The sequence below is a fragment of the Aquarana catesbeiana genome, linkage group LG06 (assembly GCF_042186555.1).
Source record: "Aquarana catesbeiana isolate 2022-GZ linkage group LG06, ASM4218655v1, whole genome shotgun sequence".
In the NCBI taxonomy this organism is placed as follows: Eukaryota; Metazoa; Chordata; class Amphibia; order Anura; family Ranidae; genus Aquarana; species Aquarana catesbeiana.
Genome location: NC_133329.1, coordinates 315,385,549 through 315,402,280, shown reverse-complemented (window position 1 = coordinate 315,402,280; position 16,732 = coordinate 315,385,549). Strand labels below are relative to the sequence as shown.

At 40.3% G+C, this 16,732-nt stretch overlaps 1 protein-coding gene across 4 annotated transcripts in view; it reads left to right on the top strand.

Moving 5' to 3' along the window:
* The window catches only part of PCNT (pericentrin), a 273,910-nt gene that overhangs the window by 74,250 nt on the left and 182,928 nt on the right, over window positions 1-16,732 (top strand). For 3 of the 4 annotated variants that reach the window (XM_073633698.1, XM_073633694.1, XM_073633697.1), the window contains 9 exons: window positions 1,445-1,591; window positions 2,339-4,108; window positions 4,741-6,841; window positions 7,747-7,826; window positions 7,949-8,060; window positions 9,661-9,907; window positions 10,138-10,222; window positions 13,888-14,104; window positions 16,001-16,146. In XM_073633698.1, coding sequence (XP_073489799.1) covers window positions 1,445-1,591; window positions 2,339-4,108; window positions 4,741-6,841; window positions 7,747-7,826; window positions 7,949-8,060; window positions 9,661-9,907; window positions 10,138-10,222; window positions 13,888-14,104; window positions 16,001-16,146 — 4,905 coding nt within the window. The remainder of the gene's footprint in view (window positions 1-1,444; window positions 1,592-2,338; window positions 4,109-4,740; window positions 6,842-7,746; window positions 7,827-7,948; window positions 8,061-9,660; window positions 9,908-10,137; window positions 10,223-13,887; window positions 14,105-16,000; window positions 16,147-16,732) is intronic. The other variant, XM_073633695.1, reaches the window with a different exon arrangement.

Here is a 16,732-nt window from a genome sequence, read left to right as displayed (position 1 = left end):
CAGGAAAATGGCCGCCGGGCCGCTATATGTTCTAGTAAGTCTAGCTGTCCTATAGAATCCCCCTGATGAAGACATGTAACAAGCCCTGTGTCAAATAAGTTTTGGGGAGGGGCCAGGGTGGAGGAGAAGTCAGCTGAGATGTTGATCTCTTGGTGAGGCGATTAGAGACATAACAATACACCTGTCGGATTGGGATTGTTCGTTTTTAACCATGCTGGTGCGCTGGTAGCACCTCTACGATGTGAGTACGATTTATAAATAGTTTTAATAAACCGCTGGGGGGGGGGGGGGGGGTGCACATTCGCGGAATCGCTGAAAGTCACTGAAAATTTCCATCTGTGAAGTACAGTCACAAGTCACTATGGATTTCGTTTTAGAGCACTGGATATTATATAAAATTTTATTTGGACTGTATCACCATCTGCACTAGTTATATTCACTCATTTATTTATGGTTTATATTTATGTATTATATAGGTATTTTGCCTTTTGAGCACAGGGACACAAGGACAATATATCAGATCGTTTGAAGTTTATTAATAGTTAAAATATTCGCAATATATTCAATCATTTATGTATAGGTACGTAGGTACCTGTTTGATTTAGCACTTGCACTTTGGTAACATATTGGTTGTTTAAGATTTCCAATAGAGACAGTTACATATAGTGGTAATACACGGTATGTTTATTGTTTCTTTATCTTGATTTATTATTACTGGCATTGGCACATTTGTTAATAGTATTAACACAGTACAGTATTAACACAGCGTGGCACAAGTTTTTTATTTACCAAAAAAAAAAAAAACTTTTATTTCAAATTTAAAGATACATCAATGCCAACTTTCCACCAAAAAAGTGACACATACTGCATTGTGGCCTGAAAGTGCCCCAAATCACATCGGCATCATGGATCTATGCTTTATCAGGATTCAATGACCATACTAGCAATACTGGTGGCTAGTTCTTGACCTCCGCTTCTTTCCACAAGACCATATATACTTTAATTTAAGGGAGAAGTATAGCCAAAGCTTTTTTGGCTGTACTTCTATGGTTCACGGGAGTGTAGTTCGTTCTGCACCTCTGTAACCTGCTTTCAGCCAGCTGATGTCACAGCTTGTCCAGGTTCTATAAAGATCCCAAACATGTGGTCGGGATTCACATAGATGCCTGATCTTGTAGCTGGCTCAGCCTTTTAGTGAGCCGCTGGGAGCCTGATCCAGGTGCTCCCGCCCCCTCCACAGCCTGGCTCTCTGCAGCCTGAAGACCAAAAACAAAGCTATCCGCAGTGTTTGATATCTCCTCCCATCTATCTATCTTTTTGTCTCTTGAAACTTAAAAGTAATCCATTTTACTGGACCTTAATGGGGTGTGTATGTGTGTTCTTTGTCTTTTTCAGTATTCTGTAGGTTTTTTATAACAAGTGTGTTATACTTTCTTTTTAATAGGCTAGTATGGTTCTGAAAAACAAAAGTCTAGGAAAGAAGGCGCTACATCAGGCTCAACAACAATTTGCTTTTATCCATAGCGACCTCATGGACCAAACTGTCAAAAAAGCACAAGACCTAGAAAGAGAGTTGGAAACCTCTCAGAAGGTAACTATTCATTCAGAGAACTTGAGAATGTGAATTGTCACAGAATTTTTAGACTGTTTAGAACAGGGCTCAAAATTTCAATTCCTGAGCTACTAGCCAGGCCTCAAGGGTTACTCGCCACCAGTTGCCCCGCCCAAACCCTACCATGCCCCACCCCTAATCCCTCTTCTAAACACGCCCTCATAAATTATCTCATGAAATGACAAATGTTTATTACAGAAATAAGTTATAAAAATAAATATTAACAACTTTATCCGTGCCCAAAAATGCAGCCTGCCCGTGTCCACCAATGCAGCCTTGTGTCCCCAAGGCAGCCTACCTGTGTAGGGGAAGAGAGAGGAGAGCCGTCGCCTGGTTGATCAGAGCGCGGGGAACATAACGGCTTTCATTTCAATAGCTGTGTGTTCTCCACCGCGCGCCGTCATATACAGCCCCTCCCTCTTTTCCGGGCACCTTGATAGACCGATCACCCGTCCAATCCTGGGATGGGTGATCTGGCTGTCCAAGTTCCCCGGACAAGGGGGAGTGGCTGTATATGGCGGCACGCGGTGGGGAACACACAGCTATTGAAATTAAATTTGTTATGTTCCCTGCCCTCTGATCAACCAGGTGGCGGCAGCTCTCCTCTCTCTTCCCCTACGATCATTCCCATACAACCCAGGCTGGAAAATGCAAGTGGAATTTTTGAGGGCTGGTTTAGAAAGTATATATTCAGCACCACCACAAATTAATTCTGTTTTGTTTCAGTCTACTAAAGAAAAGGATAACCAGGTGGCAAAACTTGAAAATTTGCTGCATGAACAACAGACAAAACTTAAAATCCTTCAAGAGAAACTAGACCTGACAGAAAGTTCTGTCGCCCATCTGCAGCAGGAACTTTCTGAAAGAAATCAAGTCATAGATCTAAAACCTAGACTATCCATGCCTATTCAGCCAGATTTCACGCCTTCCTGTTCAGGTGATGATAAAGGAGGTGGTGAAATGCAAAGATCCTTTATCAGTGGACAAGACAGCGTTGAATCTCTCTCCCTGCTTGTCATAGATGTAAAAGAGAGACTGGCAGAATCAGAGAGTGTTCGAGAATCTTTAGTCAAGAGGATTGAAAAACAAATGAAAGACTTTGAAACTGAAAGAATATCTTGGGAACAGAGGTACAATGATGAGGTGTCAAGCCTCAAGGAGAAGTTGCAAACAGCGGAGCAGACTGCAACTCGCGACAAGGCTGACAAGGATCGTTTTAACAAAGAAATTATTGATCTGAAGGAGAGCTTGAGGCTTGAAGCAGAAAGCAGTAAAGCATTAAAATTACAGCATGAGAGAGACTTGCAAATATGCATGCTGAAACTTGAAAGCATGGAGGAGACTAAAGAAATGCTGTGTGAGAAACCGCTTAATAACAAAAAGGAAGGTTCTGACATGGATGAAGAAAAAAGATGTTTATTGAATGATTTAAAGGATGAACATTTCAGGCATGAAATAGAAGACATCAAGAAGAATTTAAGCCGAGTGAAAGCCAGAAAAGAGTACGAAAACACAGCTCAGCTTCACAAGGAAGAGTATGATGAACCAGTTCCTTATAATGAAGGCCTGACTTCCATGGATAAGTACTTGATCCCTAGCCAGCTTGAATTGCTTGAAGTGTCCTATGGCCATGAAGATGTTGGGGACCACAGCAGATTTGAACTGGATAGTGACTTTATGCTAGAGCAAAGTATCAGCTCCACAATAGAAGGAAACCTTCCACTCCTCTGTTCTCCTATGCCGATCACTGGTGTCTTATCAGGTGCTGCATCTCTAGGAACAATTTTGGATCCCGAGTCTTTTGCCATTTATTTATCACAAAATGTGGAGTCTTCAGATGAGAAAAGTAAATATAGCCCTGATTTTGCTGAAAATGCTTTTCAGAAATGCAGCGTTCTTATGGTACAACTTAAGGAGAAAGAGAAACAACTACAAATGTGCTCTGAGTCTCTGGAAGAGGCTACAACTAAATGGAGAGAACTGACAGCTGAACTTGCTGCCACGCAATTGGAGCTAGACAGAGAGAGGACAATTAATAGAAACTCAGAGGAACAGCAAAGACTAATTGAGGATCTTGAGAAAGAGAGAGATGAATTAAGACTAATGTCAACTCTGGGCCAACGTTTGAAGGAGACCGAGAACCAACAGCTGGCTAAAGATGAACAGTTATCACAACTTGCAGACAAAAATGTTTTCTTGGAAAATAGGCTGTCTGTGGTGGAAAGAGAGCTAGAAAAAGCTATAGAGTTAAACAAAAGCCTACAGATTAGCAATGTTAATCTTGCTAAGAATTTTCATGACTCTGAGAAGGCCCGAGAATCCGAAAGTCAGGACTTTGATAACAAACTGAACTCTAAGGGCCTAGAACAACAGTTGCTGCAAGAGGCAATTAAAGCAAAAGAGGAAGAATTTTTCAGGAAGGAGGAGAGCTTGCGTGAAGAAGTACATTTACTAAAGCAAGTGAATGAAGGTCTACAAAGCCGATTACAGGAACAGGTGAGTAAGAGTAATGCAAAATGTCTGCTGTTATATGGGGAGCTGCTAGGCCTACTGGTTCCTTCAGGCGCCTTGGAGCTGTGCCCACACTGCATGGTTAATTGCTTGTTTTTGTCTAGAGGAGAAAGGGGATTATACTTACCTTTATTGTCCAATCCTCCCCACACAAGACCGGTCCCTGCAGCTCCTGTACCCCTGCGATGTAGCGGTCTTGAGTCAGAGACTGTTCCTGATGTCCTCAAGCTCGGTAGATCTGCTCTGGGCATGAGGATGCTAGGAACATTTCACTGCTGGATTGTGGGGGAGCACTGTTTGCTGGTCTGGTGCGGACTGGGGGGGGGGGGGGGGGGTGGCGGGTTGAGAGAGGAGGGAAGTTATATGGTGTGTTCACCTTTTTTCTGAAAAGGTTGACTAATCCTTTTAAAACTACATTTAAGCTGCTTTTCCGATATCGAGGCCACACATATGCATTTGGCTGATGGTTAATTGCAAAATATTTCAATGGATTCTTGTTCTAGTTGGTAGAATGTTTAATTGCATTTGGGTAATTTATGGTGTATGTATGAATGATGGAATATTAGTATTCATTGTTTGTAATTGGCTTTTTTTTTTAATGTCTTTTATGTTTGTAGCTTGTGCATAATGTGGACCTGGAAGCTTTACGACTTAGTCTGACCAACATGCATACTGCCCAGCTAGAATTGAGTCAAACAAACCTGCTCAAAGAAAAAGAGTGTGCCTTGTTACAACTTCAAGAGACACTGAATGAAAAACGAGCTCAGGGCGTAGCCTTTCTTCAGAGCCATCACCAGTTCGAATTGCAGCGCTTACAGGATGAGCATAATCAAGAGTTGAAGAATCTTAAAGATAAGCTTTCACAGGAGATCATGAAACAGCAAGAAGAACATTCATTAGAGATTGAACAGCTGAGGGATGAAAATGCAAAAGAAGCTTTGGTTCTGCAGCAAAAGAATAGTCGTGAGATGGAGAAGTTACAAGACCTTCATGGAAAGGAGAAAGAGGAGTGGAAGAGACAACATAATCATCTTCTACAAGATATGAAACAACTTCAGGACAAACTTGCCCAGAAAACAGCACATCTTGAGGTGAATTCAAAAGACATTGACTTGCTAAAGGAACAGCATGCAAAGGATGTTTTAGAACTGCAAGAATTGCACAAAAAAGACCTACAAGCTCACTATGTTCAGCAGAAAAAGGAGTGGGAAGCACAGCAAGAAAAGCATTTCAAAGAAATAAAGCTACTTGGAGAAGACCAAAAGGAGTTGCAGTCAAAAATGATAGATCAAATTAAGCTTGAATTTTCTGAGGAAATAAAACGGCTTCAGGAATTACATAATACAGAAAAAGATACCCTTGAAAAGCTCCATGCAGAGGAAATACTAGAGTGGGAAAGCCAGAAAAGTTGCTACTGTCAAGAGCTGGAAAGGCTGCAAGGTGAACGTTGTGAGGAAACCTTCAAAAATCAAAATTTGGAGCATATTGATTTATTGAAAGAACAGCATGCTGTGGAAGTAATGCAACTAAAACAGCATAACCAGGAAGCCGAGAAGATAAAGGAAGATTATGCCAAGGAAAAATGGGAATGGAAAAACCAGATCGACCAGCATTCTCAGGAACTAAAGCAGTTAAAAGAGGAGTTTTCACAGAAAACTCTGCAACAAAATAAGTTGCATAAAGAAGAGATTGAGCAATTAAAACAAAAACACTCAGCTGAAATACTGCAGATACAAGACCTTCATAACCAGGAAAAAGAGCAACTACTTAATACTCCTCTTCAAGAAAAACAACTTTGGAAGAAACAGCAAGAAGAATTTTTAAAAGAAATACTACAGCTTAAGGAGAAAAATAAAGAAATGGAGGCACTTCACAATCTCCTTGTTCATGAGAAAGAAGACTGGGATAAGGATAGAGCACATCAGTCAGAGGTGATAAAGCGGCTACAGGATGAGAGTTCCTTAAAAAATTTGCAGCTGCAAAAACAACATTCAAAGACAATTGAGCATCTACAGGAGCAATATGAGAGTGCAATGAAAGAAGCAAAAGACCGACATCACAGGGAGAAGGAAGAGTGGGAGAAAGAAAGGGACCAATGCTCTCAAGAGTTAGATCTTCTGGTGAATCAGCATTCATTAGAACTGAAACGTATTGGAGAAGAACTTTTGCAAGTCTCTTTGCAGAAAGAAGAACAGCACTCAAAGATGTTAGAGCAGCTTCAAGAAGAATTCTCAAAGACGGTTTTAGATATTCAAAACCAGCATAGCCGAGAAATGCAGAAAGTTGTGGCGCTTCATGCAAAAGAAAAGGCACAGTGGGAGAGTATGAATATACAAAGTTTCCAGAAAACGCAAGATATGTCTTTAAAATGTGAAAATGCAGTGGATCCTGAATTGGTACCGGAGCAGCATTTACAAGATTTAAGAAAGCTTAAAGAACAACATGACATGGAGGTGAAGGAACTAATGAAATACCACAAACTAGAAAAAATGGAATGGGAGAATAAGCTAGTGAACCTTTCAAAACAACTAAACCATTTAGTGACTTGTAATTTTCAGGAGATTAATAAGTACATAGATGAGCACTCTGAAGAGAATGAGGGCCATTCAACAAAGTTACTACAACTACAGGAACATTATCGAAAGGAGATGGAGACCATACAAGAGCGTTATGCACTGAAGCATGTGCAGTTGAAGGACAGTTGCCAAGGTGAAACGGGTATGATACTGTCTACTAATTGCAAGGGACAATATACTAGGCCATAAAGACATAGACGTTATTCAATCTTCACCTTGTAAATTTTAGTCTAAAGCTCATATGCTTCAGCAAGCTACTAAACTATTAGCAACTTTCTTGAAACTCTTTTTACTAATGCTTTGGCCCTAGTCTGGGCCCTTGACAAGAATACGGTCTCTTGCTTTCAACACTGACACTGGCATTTAGACGTCTCAATTATAGGTGATTTCTTGCTGAACTAGCTGAAACTGAGCAACAGGTGGGTCTTCAAGTATCACCTGGATTGACAAGTGAATTTAAATTTAAAAATAGACTTGCACGGGTGGAAATATTTTGACTCAACAGTAACTGCTTCCTATCAGATGCAGGCTGCTGAACAGACACTGCATCTGCCTGAATATAATAGCGTTGAAGATTCACCCATCTGTGCTGTGTGTGGCTAGCTGTAATTTAGGAGGCTTTGGCAAGCTTTGCTAAGAGTTAAAGGTCACTAATTCTGTCAAAAACTCCATTCCAGATCTCTATTCAGACCTTCCATACTGGTGAAGTAGTATATATAAAAAAGCTTCTTGAAGGTTGTTGAATGCTTGCTGATGCTCTTAGCTAAGACTACACATTGTCCAGATATTTAGACCCTTCGCCTGCCACCACCTTTTACTGTAGTTTACCAGACCACCTGTTCCTTTTGACCTCTTTTGACTGTAGGTGCATTATTTCCTCTCTATTTGTCAACATGGAATCAGTCTACCCTATCTCTTGCTCCTAAGCTCCACTTCATTTTCAGGCTGTTGTCTCTCGCTTGTTTTTAATGCCATATCTTCCTTTTTGCTTTTTAGTATTATTCAGATTTGTTGTGGTCTGTACTGATTTTAAATGTAATTCAACAGCTTTAGCAGAGCTTCACCAACCACAGATTTCAACTTTGCTGGACCAGGATGAGAGTTTGGGACAACAGATACACAGTCAGGTACCAGGCTTGCATGTTTGTGTTTTAGAAATTAACTATGCCCTAGTTTGGTAACACTTCTTCATAGTCTGAAATTCTATAGCTTGAAAATATAACTTCTGATTTTGTATGCTTCATTTTAGGTGGCTTCAATGCATACAGTTCACAAGAAACTGCAAATTCAGTCAAGTCAAGAGATACAACTGTTGTTGTCACAGATTGACAGCTCTCGAGCAAGTCGACAAGAACTAAATGGTAAGCATATTTTCTGACATGTTACTCGAATAAATTCACGCTTAATTCTTAAAACTAAACTCTAAGCAAACAGTGTTAAAATGCACATGTTAACTGTCTGGTTTGGAAAATTATTTTTTTTCCCTGCCACTTTTTTGATTCATACACCCTTTGTCAGACATCACAGCCAGAAGGGTGAAACCAAGTTGACTACCTCTGTTTGTCAGACCTGAAATCCCTTATTTGAGTTTTTGATACATAAAGAAGGATTGGAGCTTTTGTCATAGCTTATTGCTAACCAGTGCTCCATTACAGATATTTACCCACATGTCCCATCCTGCTGACAATGGTTTCCCCAAATAGGAAGTGAGGGGAAAATCTGCAACCGGGAAATGGGCAGAAATAAAAAAATTGACAAGGGGACCTGCCTTTTTCATATTGGATCAAAGATAAACATTTTCAGTTTTTTGTCTGTTTTACTGTTGGAGAGCAAGTGAATATAAAGCTCTCTGATACCGTCCATATAGCTGTAAAAACCTTCCTTTCTCAATTCAATCCAATACTAAGGGAAATAGTTTGTTTTTTAGCTAAACCCCTGGTGCCCAACCTGCGGCCCTTTTGGTATATGTTATGGACATCAGCAGTCTGTAGTGAGAACAATGGGGTGTGATGTGTTCTATTTTTTTTGGGGGGGGTAATAGCATTGATCTCTACTAGCCTCATGTAACATGTTCCTAGTTTTATATCGTCTTGTGCAGCATATCCCCAGCCATAAACATAGCACACTTTCTTACCCTCATTTCTTCTATTATCCTCTCAAGCATTGCATATATTGAACTTTGTGTGGCCCTTCGGTGATGTCGGGGGCCATTTTTGAGGCCAGCTTTAGCTCATAAGTTGATAACCACTGAGCTAGATTTAAGCCCCCGTTGACGCTGGTACGATTTGTCAGTTCCAAATCGCATGACAAGTCGCACCCCATTGTCAGCAATGGGACTGTACAAATTGCCATGACTCATGCTGCGACTTAGAAAAATGTTCCCGCACTACTTTTTGACGATTTTCATTGTGGCTTGCATAGACTTCTGTTTAAACTAAGTTGCAAGCTGCAATGAAATTGCACGTGCAAATCGCACTGATCTGCGGCTTTGAAATCATGCTGAAGTTGCACTATTTCAAAGCCGCACCAAAGTTAACCAGGGCTAATGCTCTCTTTACACCATGCAGGTGCAACAAAGTGTGCATGCGTTTTTGCATGTTTCGGTGTGTTGCTGTGCATAACACTGAGGGCAGCACATTTAATTTCAGTGGGCTGCCGTGCATGCAAGAAACGTGCAAAAGATGTCTTTGACCCTTTTTAATAATCATGCCGCACCACAAGGTTCTTTATCATTCTTTTTGGTGCACGCAAAGTGTATGGGTAGGTTCTATTAGGAGCTAATGGCACTCTGGTATGACTGCTTGAGGGCTGTGTGTATTTGTGCACTGCAGGAAAGTGCACGTGTTTTGAATGAAGCTTAAAGGACTGCCCCATTACAGTAAATTATGTTTGTTATCTGCATACAATTCAGCTTTAAACATGTACAGTAACCTAAATTCTGTTGCAACTTGCCTATTTTAGAGTTGAAAGACCACCTTATTGCTCGGTCTATGCATCTTGAAGAGATTGAGAGAATGAAGCAGGGCTTCTACAAACAGCAACAACAGCTTAATGCAGCGCATGAGAAGGATATGGAGGACCTAAGAATTTACTTTGAACAAAAGTCTAGAGCAGCAGAGGAGACCTATAGAGAGAATTTGGAGTTGCTTCATCAGCGTCTGAGAGAAATGAGCTTTGAAGGGAGAGAAGAAATAAGTACACTGAACAGGTTTGCCCTTGCCTACACTTGTGCAATCATTTGCTGTCACTTTGTGAAAATTGAATAAACTTGATCTCTTTTTATTACTGAATTAAACCAGGTTGATATTTGTAGTATGCTATCAAGTAATCATTTTTCTCCTGTTTTTTTATTATTCGCCCTGTTTCATGCTCACTTCCAATAAGCCAATCTCTTGTAGTATTATTATTATATTATTATTTGTTTTATTTATTTTATAGCTCTGTTTTGGCTTTGGATGAGTCCTTTGACAATGAAAAGACTGATCTCCTTCTTCATTTGACAGACCAGCTGGTGCAACACAAGGTGACCTCATTGTATAGCAGCAAATCAAACAGGTTTACTATGGCTTATAGGTTTGTTTAGGCCATGCTAGTCCAAATTAACTGTTTCCTTGACTAATGGATAAACCTGCTGGGAGTGCTGTATAAACAGTATGTAGCAGCAGTTACATACAGTATACAGCGCTGTGTTCCGGTAGCAGGATGGGAACTTCCATTCCTGGAACAAAATCAAGTCAGGCTGAGCACTGCTTTAGCCATTTATAGCCATTTGTATTTTTATGATTGAACACGAGGCTCCCTCTGATTGCTTGAGGTGAAGATTGTGATGTCACCCCCCCCCCCACCCCACCCCTCCTTGCTCTCCACCTCAGCCAATCAGAGGATGCCTTGTATTCATTCCTAAAGATACAAAGCTTCCCATAAATAGTTTTATTTGATTGAAAAAAAATAAAAATACCTTTTTTATTGAATTTTTCACTTTTTACAATGAAAAATTGACATTGAAGTCGATTACATCACATTGCCCCACCCAACTTTTGTGTATGCAAACAAAAGACAAAGCAAGCAATCAAGCATAATAACATACAAAACAAGCAAGAAAGAAAAAAATTTTATTTTTTTTTTAAATAAATACAAGTTTTCCTCCTCTATATCTGCGTTTTGACAGTCCTTTTCAGTTACCTCCTTCACATTGTTCCTATATAATAGTAGTTTTATATATATTTATTTCACTCCAATGTTAGCTTTCTTACCTAATGGCCCGTATTGATATGCTCATCTGATTTCTCAACCAGATCAGACACTAACCACCAATGCCAGATCTTTCCAAATTTTTTAGGAAATCTATGTTCATAGGTCAGTTCCTCTCGTCTTAAGATTAAGTGCTTTAATCCATTGGTCTGTTTTTGGAGAGTTTGATATCCATTTTTGCAATATAGGTTTCTGTGCCATATACATAGTTCTCAGCCACATTACTTGCACCTCATCTGGTAGAATATCTATAGGTATAACCCCTAACAATGCTACTTTTGAGTCAGGCTGTACCTGTGTGTAACACAAGGAGTTCAAAATATCAAATATAAACTTCCAGTAGCGGTGCAATTTGAGGCGATGCCACAACATATCTATAAGTGTACTGGTACTGTTTATACATCTTGGGCAATTAGATGTAGTTGCTTTACCCCAGGAATACAATTTTAACGGAGTATAGTGAGCTCTGTGGATAATGAGTAGTTCAGTCATACATTGTGCGGAGGATAAGGATACCTTTTTTAAATACATTTTTCAAGACTTGCTCCCATTCCTCATCACTAAGTATCTCTAGGTCTCTTCGCCACCGTCCAAAGCTACCTTCTTGTGAGCTCATTCTCGTTAAAGAAGAGTATATCTTTCACTGTTTAGCATGTCTAGTAGTAACTGCCATAGTTCAGATTAATGAAGGATTATATTTGAATATAAATGTCTTTGCTTGGGACTGTAAGGCATGCCATAGTTGTAGGTATTGAAAAAATAGTTTGGCAGAGAAATATAATTTGTCTAATAATTTTATCAAATGATTGCAAAACATCATTTTCATAGAGTTGGCTAAGAAACAGAATGCCTGCCTTTTTTCATAACTCAAAATTTTTAAGTTTCGCCACTTCAGGCAGTTGTAGATTATTCCATGTGGGCATATATTGTGTGTAACCCTCATGATGTGTTTCTTGTTGAACAGTGGTCCAAGTCCTATGTACCAAATAGAGTAGGATATCTGCGTTTGTTAAAAAATTGGTAGGAAACTATTAACTGCACTAATGGATTTATCTGCATTTGGGAAAATATAGTTTGTTGTATAGGATCCTCACAATCTATAGTGTTCCAACCGTTTAATTGCTGAAGTTGAGATGCCAGATAGTATTCGGGACAGTCAAACCCCCTTCATCCTTGGGCAGCAGCAAAGTTTCCAAGCTGATTTTACGATGTTTATATCTCCAAATAAGATCTCTAAACAGAGTATCTATTTGTTTAAAGAATTTCCATGGTAACCATATGGTACAGTTATGGAGCAGATATAAAAATTGTGGGATCCAAATCATCTTTATCAAATTGGCTCTATCCAAAGGCAATTTTCTCCAGATTTTTCCCACTTGCCCAAGCCGCTTTAGTGGGGACAGGTTCCACTCCACATGTGTACCCACTTGTGATGTAATATGTACCCCTAGATATTTAAATGTAGAGACTACAGCGATCTGAGAAGCAGAGATTGGCAGATTGGTCACCAAGGGGTTCACTGGTAAAACTACTGACTTATCAAAATTTATCTTAACCACTTCAGCCCCGGAAGGATTTAAACCCTTCCTGACCAGTGCGTTTCTTGCGATGCGGCACTGCGTCGCTTTAACTGACAAGTGCGCGGTCAGGTGACGTGGCTCCCAAACAAAACTGACGTCCTTTTTTTCCCCACAAATAGAGCTTTGTTTTGGGGGTATTTGATCAACTCTGCAATTTTTTTTTTTTTTTTTGCGCTCTAAACAAAATAAGAGTGACAATTTTGAAAAAAACGCATTTTTTTACATTTAGCTATAATAAATATCCCCCCCCCCCAAAAAAAAAATATATATATATATATATATATATATATATATATATATATATATATATATTACATTTTTCCTCAGTTTAGGCCGATACGTATTCTTCTACATATTTTTGGTTCAAAAAAATCGTAATAAGCGTTTATTGATTGGTTTGCGCAAAAGTTATAGCGTTTACAAAATAGGGATAGTTTTATGGCATTTTTATTAATATTTTTTTTTTTTTTTACTAGTAATGGCAGCGATCAGTGATTTTTATTGTGACTGCAACATTATGGCGGACATGTCGGACATTTTTGACACATTTTTGGGACCATTGTCATTTATACAGCAATCAGTGCTATAAAAATGCACTGATTCCTGTGTAAATGACACTGGCAGTGAAGGGGTTAACCACTAGGGGGCGGGGAGGAGTTAAGTCAGTACTAGGGATGTGTTCTAACTGTAGGGGGGATGGGCTATGTGTGACAAGTCACTGATCTCTGCTCCCGATGACAGGGAGCAGAGATCAGTGACCCTGTCACTACGCAGAATGGGGAGATGCTGTTTACATCAGCATCTCCCCGTTCGTCCTCTCCGTGAGGCGACCGTGGGTATCCCCGCGGCGATAGAGTCCGCAGGACCCGCGACCCGACTCACGGGTACAGGTACGTTACTTTGCGCAGTCGTGCCATTCTGCCGACATATATCTACAGGAAGCGGTTGGCAAGTGGTTAAAGCCAAAAAAGGAACCATATGTTTTAATTAAAGACATTACTGCCTCTAATGAGGACGTGGTATCTCCCAGCATTAAAAATGTATCATCAGCATATAAGGCGATTTTGTCCTCTCCCATAGATCTACAAAACCCAGTAATATTCTTTGATTGACGGATAGAAGCAGCCAATGGTTCTAAAGCTAAAGCAAACAACAAAGGTGATAATGGGCAAAGGTGCTGAGATATGTCTATTTACCTGCACCCGTGCCACTGGGGCAGTATAAAGAAATTATGGTCCAAATGAACTATTTTTTTTTTTTAATTCATAGCAAACCTGGATTTCAGTTTTAACATAGACCATGTTACCCATGATGTTCACATGATTTAGTTCTATTTTCCTTGCACTTTGTTTTGCAGGAAGAGTTGTGTTCTGTTCGGCAGCAGTCTCTGGAGAAGCACACGCAAGAGATAGAAAATCTCCATGCTGCCCTGTCTCAACAGTATCAGGAGGATTTACTGAACATGAAGATGGATCTTTCTGACAAGTACACTTATGAAATTGAAAAATTAAAAAGAAGGCATAGTTTGGAGATGGAACAGTTGAAAGCCAGATTGTCAGAAGAGCACATCAAGGGTGAGATGACTTTTGAGGAATTTTTTTCCTGAGAAAAACAGATTCTGACCTTTCTGATCTCCTGTTCTGTAAAAACTTGTTTCCTAGATGCTATGTTTAAACTCTTGTTTCAGTGCTTTTGTCAGTAACCCTGGAAAAAATGTGCAATAATGAGTTTTGACTTTTACTCTAATTTGCATATTTGTTCTAGCTCAGTAAAGTATTGAAGCCAGTGGATCAGCATAACAACAAGGCAACCAGTATTTTTTTAATTTGTTTAGTGATATTGCCTCAAAAGGTTTACTTTTAGGCTGAGCTCCAGAAAACTTACAGCAGCACAGTGATTAGTAGCGTGAGGACCATCAACCAAAAGGGGCCTCCCTTGCTGTGCTGTGTGCCAGGGGTGTTGGGATCCTTCAGCAGCTGAAATGTTTAATTTATTACCTTTTACTCTATATATTTGGTTAGACATGGGGTGGTGACAGGGTGTATTAAAATGACATACACTAAAGCTAGTAATTTCAGCTGCTAACCATAGTTTATAAAAGCAGATCCCCAAAGGACATTTTTATTTATAGTTACAAGAGACATACTGTTTTATATGAAATTTAATCGCACATAATGGTTGCATTGGCTGCAGGACATACAGTGGAACCTCGGATTGCGAGTAACGCGGTTAACGAGCGTTTCGCAATACGAGCACTGTATTTTTAAACATTGTAACTCTGTTTGCAAGTGCTGTCTCGCAAAACGAGCACGATTCAGGCCAAAGTGTGTGCAGTACTGCGTTTGGCCTGAGGTGGGGGGGCGCCGGAGGCGAGCGGCGCCTATCGGCGCCATTTGGAAATGCACGGAAAGGCCAGAGGACAGCTCAGCTGACCTCGGGAACTGAGTCTTTCCGAGGTTTGCCAAGGTCAGCCAAGGTGTCCTCAGGCCTTTCCGGCCATTTCCGGGGCTCTCCGGCGCACCCTCCCCCCACCTCTGGCTGCATGCGGTATTGCATGCCATTGAAGTCAACCCGGAACAAATTATTTTTGTTTCCATTGACTTCATTGGGCAAACTCGCTTTGATATGCAAGTACTTTGGATTACGAGGATTCTCTTTGGAATGGATTATGCTCGTAATCCGAGGTTCCACTGTATTTGGATTCCACATATGTCTTGGTGGATCTCCCTTGAGGGAATTTGTTAGTGTGGTAGTATTTTGGTAGATGTTCCATCATGGGAAGTTTGTGCCAAGTGACAGCCATGGAAGACTTGGGGAAACAAAATGTTACTCCCAGCACACATACCAGCTAGCCAGCAAAAAAAAAATGCACTATTTGCTGTAAAAACAGAGCTTTTATTTGCACTACATTTGCAAAGGTCTCTTTTATAGTAAAGTCCAAACTAGTCTGTTTATAGCTTTTGTTAGCAAGTATAGCAATGGATAATTTAAGGGTAGATATGCCTGGAGGCAGTCCATTCATCTTTTAAAGGCTCAGTTGCACATCATTAGCCTAGCAGAGCCCAGTCGCAAAGCTTCGAATGTGTCTCTGTACCAATTCCAACAAGCTAGACAAAAATGGAAACCATCCCAGTTTATAAATGGTGTGCTGGGAAATTCATTTGTTTTCTTTTCTCGCACCTTTACTCTAAAACCAGGGTCTCCAAAGCATGGCTAGCCTAGCACCACATCCAGGGTGCAAGGCAATTTTAAATTTTTTTTATTTTCAGCTTTAGGGCGAGTCCTCAGACTTGCTGTAGGGTCGGTCTCTGTTCAAGCTTTGTCAGGTCTCGGGACTTGTGCTGCATACTCACCCCCCCCCCCCCACACCAGCAATATGCAGCACAGATCCCAAAACCTGACAAAGCCTGGCACCGTAGAGTGTCTTGATAGACATTTTAATTTATTGTTTTGGTGTTGTGTTTTTACAGAGCTAACATGGTTGAATCTTGAGAGCAGTGGGCAGAAAGGATGTCCTAAAAGAACACGGCCATTGGAAGAACCACAAGATCCAAAAGTGAAGATTGAGAAGCTGTCAAATAGTGCTCGGGATGTGGGCTTAAAACAATTGGGCAAGGTATGTTGCGTGCAGCAGATACTTCTGCTGTGATATGGGAAGGGGATTTAGTGATTTCTCATGTTATTTTTTGGGTGTTTGGGGGGGGGACTGTTAACCTCTAGCGTATTGGAAGTGTGGTTTGAAAAAGGTGTACCATCCCATCGCTGCTGGAAGATTGCCCAAGCTTTTTTTTTTTTTTTTTTTTTTTTTAACATTCCTTATTTGTTGCAAGAATGCATCTTTTTGGACTGCAAGTATATGCCCTTCTTTTTAATTTTTATTTTTGGTAGATGCAAGAACAGCCAAAAAAATGTACAATATATAGAGCATGGTACAGAACTTGTACAGCAATAAACATTTCCGACATCGTAGATTGGAAACTGGTGGTCTACGTTAGTCATGATATGAAATCTGACAATGAGGATGGCTCCGGTGGATAAAGCCGTTAATCAAAGTCGCCTGCGGGGGGCACCTACAAAAATCCCCGCTACAAAGAGGTTTTCAATGTAGCAAGAACAAAGTAGGATGAGACTAGGAGAAAAGGGGGAAGTGGAGGGGAAGGAATGAGGAGTGAACAGGATAGGGGCTGCCAGCCTATCTTTCT